General features: G+C 47.1%; 1 protein-coding gene and 1 long non-coding RNA gene across 4 annotated transcripts in view; one reads left to right on the top strand and one right to left on the bottom strand.

Annotated features, from left to right (window-relative positions):
* Positions 1-1,196, top strand: part of LOC116098762 — a 5,325-nt gene extending 4,129 nt beyond the window's left edge. Inside the window, exon 3 of the long non-coding RNA XR_004121939.1 lies at positions 1,111-1,196. This is a non-coding gene — a long non-coding RNA (uncharacterized LOC116098762). The remainder of the gene's footprint in view (positions 1-1,110) is intronic.
* The window catches only part of Tbxas1 (thromboxane A synthase 1), a 175,031-nt gene that overhangs the window by 152,225 nt on the left and 2,307 nt on the right, over positions 1-20,499 (bottom strand). The window contains exon 2 of one of the 3 annotated variants that reach the window (XM_031381607.1): positions 19,648-19,745. The exons of the other annotated variants lie outside the window; for them this stretch is intronic. Within the exon in view, the coding sequence (XP_031237467.1) occupies positions 19,648-19,745 (98 nt within the window). The remainder of the gene's footprint in view (positions 1-19,647; positions 19,746-20,499) is intronic. 3 annotated transcript variants of the gene reach the window in all.

The raw sequence follows: 20,499 nt of genomic DNA, 5'->3' as shown, positions 1-20,499 counted from the left end.
TTTGCCAAAGGAAGATTTATGTTGTTATGACCTTAAGTGAAAACCAGGACTGCTTCCATAAACAAAAACAAACGATGGTAAATTCCATACAATGACAGACTTAAGAATCTCACCTCACAGCTATGGTCCACAGCCACTGTTTTGAGAAGACAGGACTCTCAAGGCACAGTGTAAAATGTAGTCTATTTATGGAGCTGCCCATGCCCTGGCTGATGGTTTGACCTGATAGCCAGAAACTGGCTAATGAAACCCCAGTTCCTTCTCTAAGCTGATGTGGTAGCATGGGTGGGATGAGCCCCTGTGTCCTGTCATAGTGTCACTGCCCCAAAGAGCTGAGCTGCTCTGCACCTAGCCTTGGGATTAGTCCAAGTTGTGGTCATGGTTTATCCTCAGGGAGGGAAGTAATGCAGGAAGGAAGGCGTGTAGGCCCTCGGGGCTAATACACCCAGTACATTAGAAATGGAAAGAGCTGCCAGTCTGGGACACTGCTGGTGAGTGGGAACACACGGAGAGCCACAGAGGGAGCAGTTACCAGGCCACCGTAGAGACCACCACCACCACATCCTGAGCCCAGGCATTCACAGCCTAGACAAGTTCAACAGCAGAGAGCAAAAGTGAGTCAAGCATTTGCCTTGGGAAGAAGTGGCCCCTGTCTGAGAGTGCATCCTCAGTTGAAATCTATCATTTCTATTTCAGTTATTCTGCTGACTACTGAGTCATGAATCAGAAAGTGTGGTTAATACTGCTAAGTTGTTTCCTACCGAAGCTAGTTTGGAGACAAACTGAACAAAACAAAAATTCAGGATCCCTATAAGGCGGCCCTCTCTCTAGGGTGTCATAAACCAAGAGATGTGAGCATTAAATCATAGCCAAAGGACACAGCATAAAGGTGCCTGAGGAGGGATGGGATGCAGGAGCCATAAAATATTGTCAGAAAAGCTTTGGGAACAGAACCTGACCAGTAAGCGTGTTCTTCACCGGGTGCCCCACTAGGCACCAGCCCCATATGAAAAGATTCAGCCAACACCCGCTAGGACAGAAGGTATGGGGTGGGCTGGGTGGCTCAAGAGGGTCTGACAAGGGAGGCCTGAGCCAGCCATCTTGTCCCAGGTCCCAGCTCCCTGACATCACACATGGAGCCATTAAAGGATCCCGGGACACTGCCCTGCCTTTCCATGCAGTGAGAATTGAAGAAGACTGAGCCAAACAGAGGAGCTATGGTATGAGTACTTTGTTCCTAGTGTAAAAGCAGAACAAAGCAATCAATGATGTCAGAGTGCCAGTTAAGTGGTTTTAATTATGAAATACTCCTGGGGTGGGTGGTGTGGCTTTTTAAAGTATTGTTTATTTATCTAGCTTTATCTAGACTAAGCTACTCCATCGACCAGAAAAACCAGTGATGATAGATGTTACATAAATAGATGGGCAGATGATAGGTTGACAGACAAGTGATAGATTGGTAGATGATAGCTATTAATTGAGCACAACACAACACAGAATTGTCACTTAAAGCTTTATAAGGTTTTCTGTGATTTTTTTCTTAACTCAATCATGCGGTGCTCAAGTGGGGACTTCGTAGATGACAACATCATTTTGCAACGACAAGAGGTTGAATATCATCTGTGGAATGAGAAATGACACAAGTTATCTGTCCTTTGACTGCCACGCATACATGCATATGTGCACCTACAAACACTCACCCTTGTGTGCACTTGCACACACAGAGACACATGCACACACACACACCACAGGAAAGTTGCTTCATTGTATTAATACATTATAATTGTATTTAAATGTTTTATCTTTATGTGATCTTGCATGAGTCCACGTGCATGCAGAACTCAGAAGAATGCACGGGACATCCTGCAATGGGAATTACAGATAGCTGTGAGCCACCATGTGGGTGCTGGGAAATGAACTTGGGTCCTTTAGGGGTATTCCATACATTCTTAACTGCTGAGCCATCTCTCCAGCTCCTACAGTTAGCTTTTGAAAAGCTACCTCTCGCACCTGGGCAGCTGATGGGTCAGCAGACAGTCGTCCAGACCTGGCATCCCACAACAGCCCGTGTGTGGCCCTGACTACACCTGGCTGATTCTAGGAGCTGAAATCTTGAGTGAGAGTAAGTGTCTAAGAACTCGAACCTCCCTTCATCCTCCAGCACTGAGTTCTGCAGCCTCACTTAGCAAACGCCAAGGTGACAGAACCTTGGACAAGCCAAGGGTGCAGGGAACAGAAGGCAGGATGCAGAACTTTGCAGAAGCGAAGAAGAATGAGGTCACCTCAGGTCAGAGGTGCCATCATCAAGGAGCCACTTAAAGGACCTTGTTTCTCCAAAAAAGGTCAGGGCTGAGACCACAGCCTCCGAGACCATTCGGCCATTCTCCATGTCTGCCAATTAGCAGGCTAGCCTCACAGATAACCAAGGCCTGAAGGTAGTGGCTTGTTTAGGTAATTGATGGTGTTGTCCTCACTGGGGAATCTTAGCACATCAAAAGCTGTTGAGAAGCCAAAATTCATCTAGAGTCTTTATTAATCACATTGTCAAGCTCAACAAAGGCTCTCTCACTTTGCTAATAATCCCAGATGGATGAGGTAGCAGCCCTCAGTTAAATAAGGAAGCTATGGGGCTCTTAATTAATGTATCAAGGGGCGCAGGCACGCATTTTCACATACTTTATTTTCATGAGAACAGTGGGAAGCGCAGGTAGAGCAGGTATTTTCCAAGCTCCTCCGAGTACAAGGAAAATGAGTCCCCTGATGTTCTCAGAAAGAGATCTAGAGACTTTAGTGGACCACAAGGTCAGAGTGGCTTTGTCTGAGTTTGAGGAAGTTAGTCAGAGTGGCTCTGGAAGCTTTAGCACTTTGCCCTGCCCTGAGCTCGACCTCTGCAACACCACCAGTACATCGAATTTCCTTCCCCCATGCTGCTGAGCCAGCCTTCCAGAGAGCACCTCAGAAGGCAGCCTGCTGAGAAGTATTTTCTGACTGTCTGATTCCAGGCCATCTCTCCCAAGGTCCTGCTCATGCTCAGACAAAACCTCGCCCAGCCTCCTGAAAGGCTTCATGATACTTTACATTGTCCCTCTTTCCACCTTCCAGGGCCTCAGGCAGCTCAAGTGTCCTTTGACATCTTGTCACATCTCAGACGCCAACTCAGGTTCCTGGAGGCCAAGTCAGTACTGCAGAACAACAATGAATGCCCAGGAGATGGTAGATTTGATGCCGGATTAGTCAGACCTCATAGCACAGCCACCTTTCAAAGATCAGAGACACCCGAAGGCCACTTGGAGTCAGGATGGGGTGGGGCTCTGAAAGCCACAGAATTCAAGCCAGTGGTGCTTACAAAGCATGTATGCCATACAGAAGAGACAGGAAAGAGCTTCTTCTCTGAGCAATAATGGGGGAGCCAGTGGTCCCTTTGGTCTTAAGGAAGCCATGATGAATGTCTTCCAGCCTCATCCCTTTTAGACTGAGGCTATCTTGCACATTTTTAGTTATCCTGACCTGTTTCCTGCCCTGGGCTGAGACCTATACTCTTCTTCAAGGCCAGGGTGAAAGGAAATCAAGAGAGACTAGAACACATCTGAGGGAGACCCTCCCTCTTGAGGATGTGACCGTACCAACCCCGCTCTTGGGGTCCACACCCTAGCCGCCTGTTCCCCTGCCTGCCCTTTCCTGGTGTGTCCATCCTCTTCCTCCACTTGGCAAGTCCCACTTACTCTGTGGCTTTCTGCTCCTTTCTGCTCTTTGCTGACCACTCAAAGTGCTTCATGGCATCCCCAGTGGAGAGGCCTGCTGGAGAAACTGGAAGAACATGGGGCGTGGTTTATCAGAGTGCAATCTTGCCAACATTCATGGCTTACTGGATTTCCTCCATCTCCAGCCTGATGGGTTAGTCATCTGAAGCCAATCCTTTGTTTTCATGAAATCCTTAAAGAACCCTAAGATGATGTCATGCAGGAGGGATATCTCCCTCAGGTGAACTCCACCGGATTTAAGGGAGACCCCACAGAAAGCAACAGGGGCCAAGCCTCCTGTGTTCTACTGATAAGAGAACCCATGCTGAGTCTTCCTTGGGCAGGGAGCACCTTGGAGTGCTTCCTAGACAGTTGCTCATATCCTGCTCTCCCCCATGAGTGAGATCTGTTCCCATTATGTCCTAACAACAGAGGAAAAATCTGGGTTTCAGAGACATGAAGTAAGTAGCCCAAGGACACACAGCTAGCAAGAAGCAGAACTAATTCAAACCCAGGCTGTCTAGCTGTGGAGTCTACACTGCTCTCTAGGACACTATTGTCTCCTGCTTTATATATGTAAAGGAATGAATGGAACCCCAGGCATCTTCAGGGATAAAAATACAGAAAGCCACACCTTGTTTCTTCTCTAGGTTAAAACCCTGTGGAAAGAAAGCTCTTATCACAAGATTATCACTCCCAGAGGTCAAATCAGCCACTGCATCAGTGCAGCCTGGACACTTGAAATCAGGACACAAACATGTGGCCTGTGCAAAAGAGTTAAAGTCTGGAAAACCTGCTCTTGGATATGACAGGCTCCAGATTCCTGGTCCCTTGGATATGACAGGCTCCAGATTCCTGGTCCCACTCACTCCCCCTGGAATAAAAGGGGAGGAGACTATCAAGGCCAGGAGTCCCAGGTCAGGAGTCAGGAGGGGCTACCCCATCATCTGCATCCTAGCAGCCCCAGAAGCAAAGCAAGGGTGCGAGCCTTCTCCAAAGCCTCAGAGGACTTTTTTTCAAACTGCTCATCAACCCTGTCGTGTCTGTGGCCTTACCCCCCCACAGATGTGTTACAGGACACTCGTCACGTTTGCTGCTGGTTCTGTCCCAGGTGCAGCAATGAGAACCATTGCATGTAACCACAGGACCAGACCAATCTACTCAGCTTTTCCTAGAAAAGTAACATCAAAGGAACTTCAAACTGGAGTGTATGGCCATGGATCTGAAGATGTCATAGGTAATAATAGTAGGGTAATAGTAGCTGACAGTAACAAACTTTATGTCAGGCATAATGCTGACTTGTAAGAGAAAATGATAAAAATGTGAGAAAATTGTGCCCTGCATTTTATTTTCTGTTGTGTTGCATCGTTCGGGAGGGAGATCAGATCTCACTCTGCAGACCAGGCTGCCTCCAGTACACCGTGTAGCCCATAATGGTCTAAAATTCAAAGCAATCCTCCTGCCTTAGCCTCCCAGGTGCTAGGATCACAGATTTGAGCCACCACACCTGACATCATGCCCTGTAAAGTCCACCAACATCCTCACTATGCCAGTTATCCAGAGAGGAACACTGGGGCTTAGAGTCCAGCCACAGGACTGGCCCCTTGGCTGCAGGCTGCAGGGAGCAGGTCTTCAAGTGGCGCCTCTGCCTTGCCTCAGCAGGCCTCCTGGAGTGAGGAAACTGGATTCTTCTCCTTAGGCATCCCAGTAATCACACACACTGGGTGGCTTAAAGCAACAGAGACTGACTTGACGGTCTCCCATTCTGGAGGCTGAAAGTAAAACTGAGATCTGGCGGGGCTGAGTGCCACTGAGGAGTCTGGGAGCAGCCTTCGCCTCAGCCTGCAGTTTCTGGAAGTTGCAAGTTCTTGGCTTTCTCTGGCTTGTACATGTGTCGCTCAGACTTCTCTCTGCCTCCGTCCTGTCTCCATACCCTCTCTGAATCTGTATCAGAATGTCTGTCCTGTAAGGACAACAGTCCTGGGTTTGGAGCCTCGCTAATCCATCTTCACTGGATTATACCTACAGAGACCCATTTCCTAATGTGGTTGCATTATGAAGTTCCAGAAGGCATGAGTATTAGGAGGGACACTATTTAACCTACCCCAAGGGCCGTCAAGACTCGCAGTTAATTCACACATGTACGTCGTGTACGTGTTTGGTAAGTGTGGGTGTGTTATTTGTGCAGTCTGTGTACAATATGTGTTCATATGTGGTGTGCATTGTGTGTGCGGTGTGTGTGCATATGATGTGTGTTACGTGTTTTCTATATATAAAGTGTATAATATATATGTGTGTAGAGCGTGTATATTATGTATGTGTTATATGTGTATAGTTTGCATGAAGTATGTTTGTGGTATGTGTGGCATGTGAGTATATTACATGTGTAATGTATATGGAATGTATGCTATATGCATGTATGTGATGTGTATGTTACATGCATTTGTAGTGCTACTGTGGGGGATATGGAGGAGTGGTTACTGTGTGTGTGTGTGATGTGGCATGTGTGGTGTGTATGTGCTGGTGTGGAAGCAGTATCCTTACCACCCCAAGGACAGAGTTGGTGAGGCAGAAAGAAGCCACACTCCAAAGCCACCTTGTTCTGGGCTCACACTCAGTGTCCTACTTTTCCCATTTTCTATTGGTTTTTCTGCATATTATTGACAACACTAACCTATATTCTAGGTGGCTTAGTCAGCACTCTTTTAGAGGTAAAAAGACAATGGTGCCTGGTGTCTGATCCTGGATCACAAAGCCCCTGCTGCTCAGACTCCCCCGCAGCTTCCCAGGGAGAAGGGACAACTCACGCGGCAAGGAAGAGCATAAAGTGTGACAGGCATCTCTTTTTATCTTTGAAACTCAAGTAAAATTCACAGTGTGTCACGGGCCCGGGACAAGAGCATGTCTCCTTTCTTCTAAAAGCCAGTAGCTGACACCCAGAGTTAGTTACAAGAAATAAACATTTTACCCTTAGTGACCCAGGATGCTCTAGCGCCCGTGGGACTATGAAAGCCTCTCTGGTTGTTTGCATTTCAGACAGTTCTTGGTATAACTACATCTTCTGCCTGGTGCAGAATGACATTCTCCACCACAGCTCACAAGTCAGCAAGGATGGGTGCACTGGCTGCTATGTGTCAGTCACAGTAAGCATGCTGCACCCAGGTTCCTCGGACCCTCCACCTTCAGACGTGCCTCTTCTCTTCTGGCTTTCCTTTTCAACTTGAGTCGAGAGCTCAGGATTCCCTGAAAGTGTGCCCCATCCTCCATCAGCCAAGGCCCTGCCCTCTATCATTTGTTTGGCTGGAAATTCCTAGGCCCAGGTCCAATCTGAGTCCTACACTGAATTCTGGACTGCTTCAGGACCTCTTGATGCCAGCTCGTCTCTCCACAGCCAAGGCCTGCCATGACCCACCCTGCTAGTGTCTCAGCTGGCAGATTCCTCTTCAGTGTCTAGTTTACTGAGATTCACTATTTTCATTTATAATCAAAATCCAAATGTCCATTAGTCTTAAGTAGGCTTTTTTGTTTTGTTGTGTTTTGTGCTGTTTTGTCTTTTGCCAGAGATAAGACTCAAAATGTATAATCTTGGAGTTGGAACAAAGGGGCGTTTGAATGCTGTCAATTCTTCAAGAGTTTTCTGTATCAAATTATCCAGCAGCATTCTGGCTCGGGCAGGACCTGTGCCTCCCGTTACAGGGTGGAGTCTTTTCTCAGCTCATAAGGCAGTTCTGAATCAAAGCTGCCTCCACCATGCCGCTGTCTTTTCTTCTGTGTTCTGCATTCTTGCAGTGGCCCAGGACAGGCTTCCTCAAATCTCAGCCCTATTACAACCACATAAAGCAAGCACACCCGACTCTCAGCACAAAACAGAGCTACTCCAACGAAGACGCACGCATGGGAAAACTAAAGGTGATTGTGACTGAGTTCGGGGTGGCTTGTTATACGGCACTAGCTGACTGATACAGCTACATTCATTTAATTTCTCTGGACTTTCATTTCTGCATCTATAAAGTGGGACAACTAGATCATAATGTGTAAACTCAACCTTTTTACTCACAGTGCACAAATAATGGCTGTGCTCAATAGTGACTATGACACATGCCTGATAGTACCAGAAACAAAACATACTAGAAACTAAGACAGACAGCATTAGCGATAGAGAAGGATGGGAAGATTTTAATTGAGGTTATGAACTTGAGACATATTGGTGTTCTTAGAGTGAGTTGTTACAGCGAGGAATGAAGTTCTCTGTAAAGCTGTGGTGGTCTAAATGTCCCCCATAGGCTTGGGAATCTTGATAGTGATGCTGTTTGGGGAGGCCGTGGAACCTGTAGAAGGTGAAGCCTTGCTAGAGGAAGTACAACATGGGCACGGGGGCGGGGGCAGCTTATTGTTTTACCCCATCTCCTTTTGGTTTTCACCACTTCCTGCTTATGGCTGAAGATCTGCCTTCTCGGCTTCCTTCTTCAGCTGCCATGCTTTCTGCTGCCATATCTCCCAACCATGATGGACTCCCCTCTCTCAGGAACCATAAGCCAAAAGGAACGCCATCCCATAAGTAGTTTTTGGTCATGGTGTTTTATCATAGCAGCAGAAAGTAACTAATAGAGAAGCTGGTGTCAGGACAGTGAGATACGGCTAACACAGTCCTAACCACATTCTTTTGGGCAAGACTGTGGACGGAGTTTGGAACTTTGGGATGGAAAAGCTATTGAGCACTTAGAGTTTATTAGGCCTTGTAGGAGCTTGTAAAAGAATGTGGCCAGTAATGTAGATGAGGAAGCCTGGCTTGTAAAATTTGCCAGAGGAAAGTTTGAAAGTCTTTAAAGGACTCTATCAGGGCCATTTGTGTGATATACTTTAATTAATAATAAGTGGCTTCTGGTGGGCTGTGGCTGAAGAGTCACCTGTTAACAAGAGACCAGCATCACTGAAGTCTGTGAAGTGTTTTCATGACTAATGATTGATGTAGGAGGGCCCAGCCTGCTGTGAGTGGTGCCACCCATGGGCAGGTGGTCCTGGGGAGTATAAGTAATCAGGCTGAGCAAGCCATCGAAAGCAAACCAATAAGCAGCACTCCACAGGCTCTGCTTCAGTTCCTGCCTCCAGGTTCCTGCCCTGCTTGAGTTCCTGCCTTGATTTCCCACCATAATGGACTATAACCTGCAAGCCAAACAACCCCTTTCCTCCCCTCAGGTTGTTTTTGGTCAGCGTTTTATCACAGCACCAGGATCTAAACTACAAAAAGAGCTAATAGGAAAGTTGGCAAGTTGGAGGTTGGGTGGGGTCCTCTCAAGCCACATGGCTGGTAAGGCAAGGAAGGATGGAGTGGTAGAGGGTAGAATATACAGTCAAGAAAGAGATGGGTAATGGTTGGCTGTGGGTTATTTGGTTAGCTGGCTGGCTGTCTGGTTAGTTGAATGGTTGGTTGGTGGGTGGGTTGGTTAGTTTATTGGTTAGCTGGCTGGTTGTTTAGTTAGTTGAATGGTTATTTGTTGGTTGGTTGGTTGGTTGGTTAGTTTATTGGTTAGCTGACTGGATTTGAGATTTGGCATGAGATAGAAGATAAGCAAAGCACAAAGAAACCTCTTTGGTGGCCTGGTAAAGGAGGAAGAAAGTTGGGGCTCAGGCTACTGTGGGCAGGGAATGCAATAACTGAACTATGAGAGAAAAGAGGAAGGCTTGACAGGGTTTATGTGCCAACTGGCCACTCATCATTTACTCTTCTCAATCTCAAAGACAAGACAACCAGCAACCAATGAAAGGACGATCCCATGAAAGGGGAAGGTGCTCCTCCTTTCCAGTTAGGTGACGACATGGGGGAAACTTGAACATTTTCTGGGACTCAGACTGGGTTGGGGGACTGCTTTGCAAAGCAGTTTTTCAAGACATGGATTTTGAACTAACTGAGAGCTGATAGGGGTTAAGCATAGTTGGTTTAATTTCAGCACATGCTGGTATAAAGCTGGTATAAAGCATACTGTTCAAGAAGCCCTTGCTTTCAAAGAGATGGGGACTTATAGCTACCTCCTCTTTACCATATGGAAAATAAAAGGTTCAAAGCTGGCTGTGATGCTCTGTACTGTCTTTCTTCCCAAAGAGAGGGGGCAGGAGAGAGAATGAATGAATGAACATGTACACACACTTAGGTAAACTGAGGCACAGTATCTTACCTAGATTGCTTAAGGTCTGAAGGTCTTAAGTTCAGTCGAGATTTGAACCCAGGTCATCTAGCTCTGAGCCATTATATTATAGAAAGTGGGGAAAGCAGGTAAAAGTGAGGTGTCTGTGAACTGGCAAGCTGCTCATGCACTTGAGAGTGTATCGTTCTCCTAAATGGGCTCAAACTGTTCACTTTGTCCCCTGATGGTACCTCACATCTTTTCTCTAGTAAGGAGAACAGAGATGAACTTCAATCCACACCATAATGTATCCTGAATTATAATGAAAAAAGTTTCTTAAGATCCAGAAGAAATCTCATCAAATGGAGGTGGTGGCTGGTCCCAGTTGTGCTCAGCCAGACTGAGTGTTATTCTCTAGGATAACAGTTAGGGAGTCGAAGCTCAGTGGCTATGTACTGGGGGTTCATTTGTGTCCCCACAAAGCCCTGCAAGTTCTGTATTTCCATTCAGCGTAATCAACCAGACACCTTCTGCACAATAGGACCGTACTGAGTGCTTGGCCCCAATACTGAGTGCTTCAATATAGCAAGTAATGCTTGCCCATGAGAGGAGACAAGAGCCTGGGAATGCAAATGATGAAGCTGTCCACAGAGTGAAGAGGTGAACTTCCCACCAAGGGAAGGGAAATGGGCAGTAAGCCATGGAGCATGGAGTACCTGAGAGCAGAGTGAGAACAGCTGAGAAGTGCTGGGGAGATGCCCCAGCAAGGACAGGTCCCAGGAGCCCTCAGGAGCCACGGAGAGTTGACTGGAGAGAAGATGGCCCACTGAGGCATAGTTAGCTGCTTGTGGGATCTCCTGACTGCAGGTGCAGAGTGAATTTGAGGAACTGGAGACAGGGCAAGTGGGGAAGGGGGCTCCCCCAGCCTCGGATGCTTTAGAAGTCCTCAGGTGTAGGAGAGCAAGTAGAGAAGGAGGGATGGGTCCAGGGCCACCTAGGAATCTAGCCTGGCTGGACTGATGATTATTTGGCTGTAGGAGTCAGAGATGGGGGCAGTGGGGGACAAGACAGAGTCCCAGAGAACAAGTGGGTGGCCAGGTAGGAAGCGTGAGTGTGCAGAGAAGTGGGGGCTATTGAATCTCCTCCAACACACAGGGAAACAAGAAAGGAAGTGTGACCTGCCCGATATCACTCTGCAGGAGAGTATTGGTCCCTAAATGAAAGGTCTGGCTGCTTCCCAGAGCACAACACTTTTCCTGAGAACTTTCTATCTTCAGCCTCCATTGCCCAGGGGATGTAGTCACTACAGTGCCCGGGGTGTGTGTGTGTGTGTGCTCAGAGAGGGTTAAAGGGTATAACTGATTATATTCCCCTCTCAGTGCTTTGCAGCCTGTGACCCACTGCTTATTGATTAAGGGTGGGGGATGGTATGTGAGGTATTTTCCACATCTCAGGGAGCCTAATGTAAATTGTGCATTTATTGACAATATGAGGGTGCAGGTTAGCTAAAATGTCAAGTCTTTTTTGCATGGGAGCCAAATGATAACTTCGCCTACTGATGCTGGCTCTCTCATTGATCAGTTCTGCTCCTTGGCAGAGCTTCCAATTGGCTTGAATCTGAATAATTACAATGGGAAAGATCAATCAATCTCTACATAAATACACATTGTGGTGGGGACAACAGAGCACTGAACCTGTGGGGACAGTCATATCAACAGTGGATGTTGGTGAAGAGTTTTGATGCTGTTGTTCTCAAGGGCTGGGGCTGGCGATCAATAGGACAATGTAGAGCCATGCCTGTCCTTCGATGCCTCCCTACGGGTACTTAGATGCCTCTTCTCCCCTCCCAGGGGACCAGGGTACTCTACACTCCCACCACCTCCACCACTAACTACTTCTGCGTTCTCTCCAGCCCATCTTTCCTACTCTTGTTCATTCCTTTCTAATGGTTTATCTCCCTGAATTCGTGGGACTGCTACCCACAGCATATCCATCCATGAAACAGGCCAGTGCACAGTCCAAGAAGCCTTTGGCACTCAACTCTTGAAGGAACAGAGAATTTATTTACTCTTTCAAGTAGGAGACATAAGCAAGGCAATCTGTCAGGTGCCGAAAATACAATGGCTTTACTGGGCACATGGGAGAGAAACTTGCCCCATCCTCCCCTGCATATGCAAGTGCACACGTGCACATTTGGCCATAGGCATGACAGTATCCCATGAAGCAAGGGTGTTGTCTCAGTTAGTTGGGCATCTATAACTGACATTTACTGAGCAGCTATGAGGTACTTGTGGCCTTCACTCAGATGCTGCCCTCAGGATATGGTCAGGTCAGGAAGACAGGATAGGTATGTGCAACAAAATGATGTGTAGCATCCAGAGAGAGCAGGGCAGAAAGATAAGGCTCATTGTGGACTGGCCTGGTTAAAGAAAGAGTCCTTTACAGAAGGAGAACACTAAGCTGGCTTTTAAAGCGTGGGCAGGATGTAATGAAACAACCAGGGGAGGCATTCTGGCAGGAGGGCTTGTGGGAGAGGAGGGTGCTATACGAGAGGCAGGAGAGGACAGCAGGAGAAGATCTCTGGGTATTCTCTGATCAGAATGTGGAGGCCACCTCTGATGTGGCATGGTGAGTCGCTGGCTCTCTCTGCCTCTTTCTCCTGGGCGTCTTTGTGGAAATGCTCAGGAGGTAGGGTGTTAGTAGAGGGGAAGCTGCTGTTTCTAGGAGGTTGGCTTGGATTTTTGGATCACCTCTGACACCGTTTTCCCATTCTGAAAAAAAATAGGGGACTAGCCTCCTTCTGGGTCTTTGTTCAGGAACAGTCTGTCCATGGAGATGAAACTTTCGGAATCGAGTTTTGTGTGGGGACGAATAGCCCAATAGCATGACCTGGGGCTGGACTCTGCTTAGGTTTGTGGCAATCCAAAACTGTCGAGGGCTCCAGAGGAATCCTCATCCCAACGACAACGTGAGCATCTCCCCTTGGTCTCTCGGCTCCCCAAAGACGCTTGCCCTGCAAGTTATCCCTGACTTGAGGAGCAAGTCCCTACAAGGCTCCTGGGGTCCCCAAAGTTGAGTGCTTACTTTAAGTGGCAAAGGATAGCCTGTTTGTCCTTGGGGTACCTGGGGATGGGGGAAGGGAACACTTAGTAGCTCTGTTTCTTGGAGAGTCACTTCTTCCTAAGCAAAGAAACATCAAAGGGGTGCCCGAGTAGCTGAGCAGACAGACAGAGCACCGACAACCCACTTTGTTGACGTAAGCAGCAAGGTCCCTGGCTCATTTCTGCCTATTATGCTTTTGATGCCAAATGGCTTCCACAGCTAGTGTGTTTGAATACTGGGTCCCCAGCAGAGGGGCTGTTTTGGACACAGGTGGACCCTTTGGAATGATGGCCTGATAAACAGAAACAGGTGAGCACTGACGGTATAGTCACTCCAGATTCTGGCCTGAGTTCCAGCTTAGCGATCTACCGAGAAGTGAAGTAGCCATACTATAAGCTCCTACCACCTGGGTGAGGTCCCCCTGTGGCCACCCATGATGGAGGAGTCACCAACCAAAACCAACCTCTCCCCCTTCAGTGCTGCTGTAAGTTATTTGGTTGTACTACATAAGAGCAACCACTGCCTCTAGACCAGGTGCTACCCAAGGCCTTGTTTCTTTCCCAGAGAAGGAAAGCAAGGATGGAGGATTGTCTCAGTTAGTAAAGGGCATCCCACACAGCATGAAGACCTGAATTTGGGTTCCCAGCATCCATGTAAAAAGCCAAACATGCCAGCATGCACCTGTAGTCCCAGCACTGGGAGGAAGCAGAGATAGGAGGATCCCTGGTGCTTGCTGGCTAGCTAGCCTACCCAGTTGGTGAGCTTTAGGTTCGTTCAGCAAGAGTCTGTGTCAAAATGATGATGATGATGATGATGATGATGATGATGATGATGATGATGATGATGATGGTGATGATGGTGAAATGGCTCAGCAGTTAAAAGTATGTATTGCTCTTGTAGAGGACCCCAGTTCAATTCCCAACACCCACATCTAGAGCCTCACAGCTGCCTGTAACTCTAGCTCCAGAGAACTCAATGTCTTCTTCTAGCCTCCAAGGGCATCTGCCATTACCACCCAGGTACATACACATAATTTTTTAAAAATGAAGGTAGAGAAGGAATTGAGGAGGATACCTGATGTTGGCCTTTTGCTTTTGTACTCGTGTGTGTACAAAAACGTACACACACAGGGAGGGAGGGACAGAGGGAGAAACAGGGGAGAGGGAGAGAGAGAGAGAGAGAGAGAGAGAGAGAGAGAGAGAAGCTGAGAGAGAGAGACTGCACAAGCAATGAGAATATTGCCATAGTTTTCTAAACAAAATCAAAGACAAACCTCGACTGCCCAGTGAATTTGGCTGTCCACTGGAATTCAGTCTTCTACAACTGGTTCATTTGCCTCCATGAGCAAATAGTGCCCGGAAGCTTTATTATTTATAATCACCTTTTATTTGGATTGCAAATACCATTAGCCAGTTTAATTACCTATTTGCCAAATTGAGAGCTATTTTTAAGGACCAATCCACTCGAAAAAGATGCTTTGCCCGAGGTCTTCCCAGAGCCCACACCTAGACACCTCGTGCCTCCCCGCAGCAGAGTCCTAAGGACACGGTTTCTGATAGTGGCAGATCTGCAGTGAGGGTTCAGCCTATCAGGGAGATGCTTCTGAAGGTCATAAAATGCATCTGGCTGTATACGTTCTGGTGCGTATGCTAAAATAATCAGTCACGTTGCTTTACAGTCACACCTCGTACTCCCGTTCTGGAAAATCAATAAAGTGAGAAGAAGGACAGAGCCACCGTGCATGACTATTGAAAAGAGAAAACAAAACAAATGGCCCATAATATTCTGTGGAAATAGTCCTGAAGGAAGGACCTAGTTCTCATAAGCAGGCTTCATTTTTATCTCCACACTCATCAGTGCCTTATTAAACTGAAGTACCCAGACATAGATGCAAAAAAATCAGAGAGAAGGAGCAGAGTTCATCTGTCTGCACACTCTGAGGCACCAGGAACTATCCATTTCCTTTGAAACGTGTTCCTCAGCTGTCCACTATGCACACTCGGAATGTGCTTTCTACTGACTCTTGTCACCTCTGATGGGCCTTACTAGCATCTTGCCTCGATTGCATTGCTTTCCCTCCTCTCCACTGCCCACTCCTTTCCTCCCTACGTCAGGCCCAGCTAAATGTCCGTCTGCCGCCAACATCATATCTGACTGGTGGGTGACTCAGAAAGACTGGCCGGGTTGGAGACACAGCTCAGCTGAAAAGTTACTTCCTTAGCACACACGAGGCCCTAGGTTTTATCCCCAAGATCGTGTAAAGCCAGGCATAGTGGTACATGGTTGTCATGGCTGCCGCCATGACACAAAAGAAAGAATCATCATTTGGGGTTTAGCTAATTTTGCAGGAGCAGTAGCTAGGCCCACATAGACATACCGGCAACACTGAAGCACTTAGAAGATAGAGGCAGGAAAATCAGAAGTCTAAGATCATCCTTAACTACATGGTGAGTTGGAGCTCTGTGAGACCCTGTCTCAAAAACCAACCAAACAAACAAACAAACAAAGCAGGCCAAGCATGGTAGTACATGCTGCTCATCCTAATACTCGGGAGACAGAGGCAGGGGGCTTCTGTGAGTTTAGTAGTTCCCGGTCCATATCTGCATGCGCACTCGCTCACACGCATGTGTGACGCCACTGCTCCACACTGCTGCAGGTTTAGCTGAGCAATCCGACAGCGTTCACCCAGACCACACTTAAGCAGCTGCTTTTTGAGGGTTCCCAGAGCAAGTTCCAGGCCAGCCATGGCTACATGTGAGACCCTGTCTCAAAAAAACAAACAAAAACAAAAACAAACAAATAAAAAGAAATATAGCAACAATAACAGCAAACGGCTAGGGGTCTGGAGACGTGGAACAGCTATCAAGACCACCGGCTGCTCTTCCAAAGGACTGGGGTTCAATCCCCAGCACCCACAAGCTACTCACGACCTCCTGTAACTCCAGGATCTGACTCCCTCTCCTGCCTGCCTCCGGTGCTGCATGCAGGTGTACACAGACATACACATGTAAAGCACTTATAAACAAAGACTTAAAAAAGAAGAAGAAGAAGAAAAAAAAAAAAAAAACAAAGGCTGAGGGCCTGGGCCTGGGAGAAAAGTGGGAGTCATTCCTAAAGCTCCAGAGGAAGCCCCCACTGCTTCTGAGGTGGATTCCCAGGCTTCCAGGGCACTTGGGCAGGCCCAGGAGCTGCCAATTTGGGTAAGTAGGAGACCCAAACAAAAGAAAGAATCATCATTTGGGGTTTAGCTAACTTTGCAGGAGCAGTAGCTAGGCCCACATAGACATCCCGGCAACACCGAAGCCATCAAGTCCAGATCCAGAAGGCTCAGCGTGTTTCTTTGCTGCTGGCTACACCATGCCCAAGTGCTTTGATAGTATCCCTGATGGACGGCAAGGGCACTCACACGCTCTCAGGGTACCACTTCTGCCACCTTACTGCACAAATACTATGTTTGCTGCTCCTCTGATGTTGAATTTGGAGCCGGAGCTCATTGTGGATCCTAATGTTGCCACTAAACTCCATAGGTTTCTCATCCTGTAGGAAACAGTACACCAACCCTTGGAACCTCGAGGTCTAAAAAGGGCCATTTTAATCTTTCAGCTTCTCTGTGGTACTCTTCACTTCTACCAGCCCACAACTACACCTAGTCATCTTTCCCAGGGGGAAGACTTCACTCTCCCTCCCACCGTGGCCGCGCACAGCATTACTTCATCAGATAAATGTAGGAATGCTGGAGTAAATGAAGTTGAATAGGCCTTTTTTCCTGTAGAATTTCCCAGGGCCCTTGATCTTCTATGGATCTCAAAGAAGGGCAGGTCTACCTTAAATCTAACATTCCAAATATTGTTAGGAACAAAACCACTGGGAGGTGACCAGTCTTCAGTCTGTGAATGCTGACATCTCACATACGTGAACCTGGACGGCTTTCCCTCCTTCCTTTGAGCGGATCAGAAATCACAGGTGTCTCTCGGCATCCATCTGGCCTGATTTTCAAGAATCCTCAACAGACATCCAAACACAAGATTCTCTAGTCCCTTACAGAAAATGGTCCAGGTTTTGTATATAATCTGTACACATCCTACTATGTGCTTAAATCACCTCTAGATGACTTATACTAGCCCCTAGGATGGGTGGACAGGCTAAATAGATACTATGCTTTATCATTAGGGAATGGCGGCAGGGCAAAGTCTGCACGTGATCAGTACAGGTGCGAGCATCAGAGGCCGAGCTCCATCGTGTGCAAATGATATACCAGTCCAACGACGGGTGGAAGCTGAGGAGCCGTGGCATGATGGGAAGGCATAGAAGGAAGTGCCACAGCATCCCTTCGTGCTGGTGGATCCTGTGTAGTGTCTGCATGTGGCCAAGTCAAATTTGCTTCCTGGGGTTTCCACCATCTTTGTTTGATTTTGTTTTAATATTTGAATCTGAGGTTGGTCAAACGCATGCACAGAGACCTGCACATGTGGAACACTGACCATAATACTTTCTTGCTCTGCGGTGCTCCAGGTGTCTTATCTGGTACCCACATTCTACCCCCGTGGCTTATCTTAAATATGTCCTGGCTTCAGATAAGGCTCTAGAATTGGAACTCATTCGCCCGTACAGAAAGCAAGCTCTCTTCTAAGAGGACTTCTGAGCATAGGGGTGGGGTTTTCCATGATAGTCTCAAGTCCTCACAATCCTCAAACACGTTTTAATTTAAACTAGTCTTAGCAGCATTTATCAGCACACCACCCCACTCAGATTCTTGTGTAAATGTTGAACTGGCTCATACCTCAGAAGCCTGGAGCCAGAGCTTTAAACACAGCCTGGCATCAAAGCCCTTCCACCTTCCACCTTAGACACCTCCTACCTCACGATCTTCATACGTGAGCCATCTTCATCCCGCCTCCCATGCTGAGCACACTGCCCTTCCAGTTCCCCCACATAAAACTGCAACACCTCAGGTTCTACCTCACAAGCCCAAAGTACGCATCTGCCTCCTGTGTCACCCTGTACTCGGTGAAAGGAGCACTTTCCCACTTATTATTATTATTATTATTATTATTATTATTGTTGTTGTTGTTGTTGTTGTTGCTGTTGTTTTTTGTTGTTGTTTTTTTTTTTGCTAAGTATTTTTACTCCTTTAAGAAATAGGAAAGCTATAGAAAGACTAAAAGAAGAAGAAGAAAATCTCCCCTAAACCCATTGCTGAAAGAAGCCTATTATTAATAGTTGGGCTATTTCTTCACACTCTTTCTAACGGGATAAAGAAATCTTTGTCTACCCCAGGAATCCAGCTGCCAGGCCTGAGGCATTGCTTGAAAGTTGAAACACACTAGTAGTACTTACAGGTGCCTTAAGCAACATTCAACTCAGCTCACTTTTTGGAGTAAGAATTTCACAAAATAATGCTCTCCCCTCCAGCCCCTGCCATGTCAATGCTGGTTATGAACCCCTGGATTTCATTCATGCTACACAAGCCCTCTACCACTAGGCTATATCACCGAAGAAGAGGGAGTTTTAATCTAATAGGGTAAGGCAATGGCTTCGTGGGTAAAAAGAGCTCACTGGGAAATATGAAGAGCTGAGTTTGGATCCCTAGCAATTAACTTAAAGAAAACTGGGATGCAAGCCAATCGGGCTGAGTAAAAGACCTTGTCCCAATACATATGGTAGAGAGCAATATAAGAAGTTACCAGTGTACACACACACACACACACACACACACACACAATTTATACAGTGTGCTAATCACCATGACATAGGCTTCATATCCTTGCCATTCATATAATCGATGTCCCCAACTCCATCCCCAGTCCTAAGTGAAGCAGCCCCAATCCCACAGTGCCCCAGATAACTCCACCCAATCAAGTATCAGTCCATTTAAATGAACATCATTGGAAAATCATACCAATTCAGTTTGAGGGAAATGATCAAAAGATATTACACCTGGCTTATAGCAGTCTCTCTTAGATTAAAATGGGTTTATTTTTGTCTTTCCTCCAAATCCACTCATATACTTAATAGTCATTTGCTTATTATTACTATGGTCTCTGCTCTATAAGGTAAGTGGGGCAGTAAAATCCATGCAGCTGACATCATTATAAAGGCAGGCACCTTGCTGCCTCACCCGGCACACGTGAGGTCTTCGGGAAGCAAGTGAGGCTCATGGCAAAAGGTTTGGATTTCACAGCCATGAAGTCTAGCAGAAGGCCAAGGGAGAAAGGACTGGCAAAGACTCAGGGCCTTCTGCCAGCATTTATTAGACATCTATGTGCCAGGCATTGTGAGCAAAAAAGACAGGATAAAGAGGCCGCTAAAAGCAGAGGGGGCGTTTCTTGGTGGCTTTGGCGGAAGAAAGAAAATATTCCACCAAGAACACACCCTAAGCTTAGTGTTAGAGGAGGGAGCAGAGAGAAAGGTTTTCTAAGCAAGAAGACTGACTGTGTGCAGCTGAGACACTCAGCACTGTGCAGTTCCGTGTGACTCATGCACAGGGTGTTGGGAGACACTGGGGAGACAGGGTGGCTGCAGTGACAGAGGCCAAACTGGGAATCTGGAGCTGATAAATAAGGACTTGTCACATTGACGTCATTCAGCCAAGCATTAGCAGTGTTTGCACGCCATGAATGTGATGCTTGGGGAATCACAATGAGAGAGGAGATCCTGCACAAGGCCTTGAAGAAGTCACAGACCTGAATGAAGTGACAAGATGAAACTCCAGGTTCTCTGGTGCCTTTATCTGCTCAGCAGTTAGACTCTCAGCCACAGTCTCCCTGGACTGATGGAACACCTAAAGGAAGTCAGTCAGGTGTATCAAGCCCTCATCCCATGGGCCACATACAGCCAAGGATATCTGTGTATTCAGCTCAACAGAAAACATTAAACTTACTTAAAACATGAGATTTGTGTGTGTGGTTTTCTTTTGTAACAGAATTACATAGTTCTCAATTATGAACTTTATAGATGACAACATTTTGTGCCAAATACCAAAAGGTTAGCCACCCCTGGAAGACAGCCCAGAGGGACACATCACTCTCTACAAACACTCTTGGGTCCAAGATAACTGTGGTGGTCTCTCTATACCTCAGATTCCTGGCCTTTGACCCCCTCCCCTAGAGACAACTCCTCCCACACATATATAGACATTCACAGGAGGTGTAGTTTGAGAAGCCCTGCCAAAGCCAAGCTGGGGCTGCTTCTAATGGCTGCCTAGAGTCTTGCCTAGAATAGGAACATGAGGAGCCCAAGCAAGGCTGTTATTAAACCAGATGGAAGCACACATACAAGGGTACCATGACCACAACCACACTCACTGATGCTTCTTCTCCTTACCTTGGTAGACACTGCGCTCACTCCTTACCCCACCCCCACCTCAGCCATGTCTCCCCGTCCCTGGCTCATTTGATACAAATCTCCCATTCCCTGACCTTATACTCAGGCCTCCCACTGGGCTGGCAAACATTAACAAGTCGATAAATATTTCTGTGATAACAAATGGAAGCTAACTGTTACTTCCTAGTCACCACCTGTGTTCTGAGCCTCTC

The sequence above is a fragment of the Mastomys coucha genome, unplaced genomic scaffold (assembly GCF_008632895.1).
Source record: "Mastomys coucha isolate ucsf_1 unplaced genomic scaffold, UCSF_Mcou_1 pScaffold20, whole genome shotgun sequence".
In the NCBI taxonomy this organism is placed as follows: Eukaryota; Metazoa; Chordata; class Mammalia; order Rodentia; family Muridae; genus Mastomys; species Mastomys coucha.
This window is presented reverse-complemented; position numbering and strand designations above follow the sequence as displayed.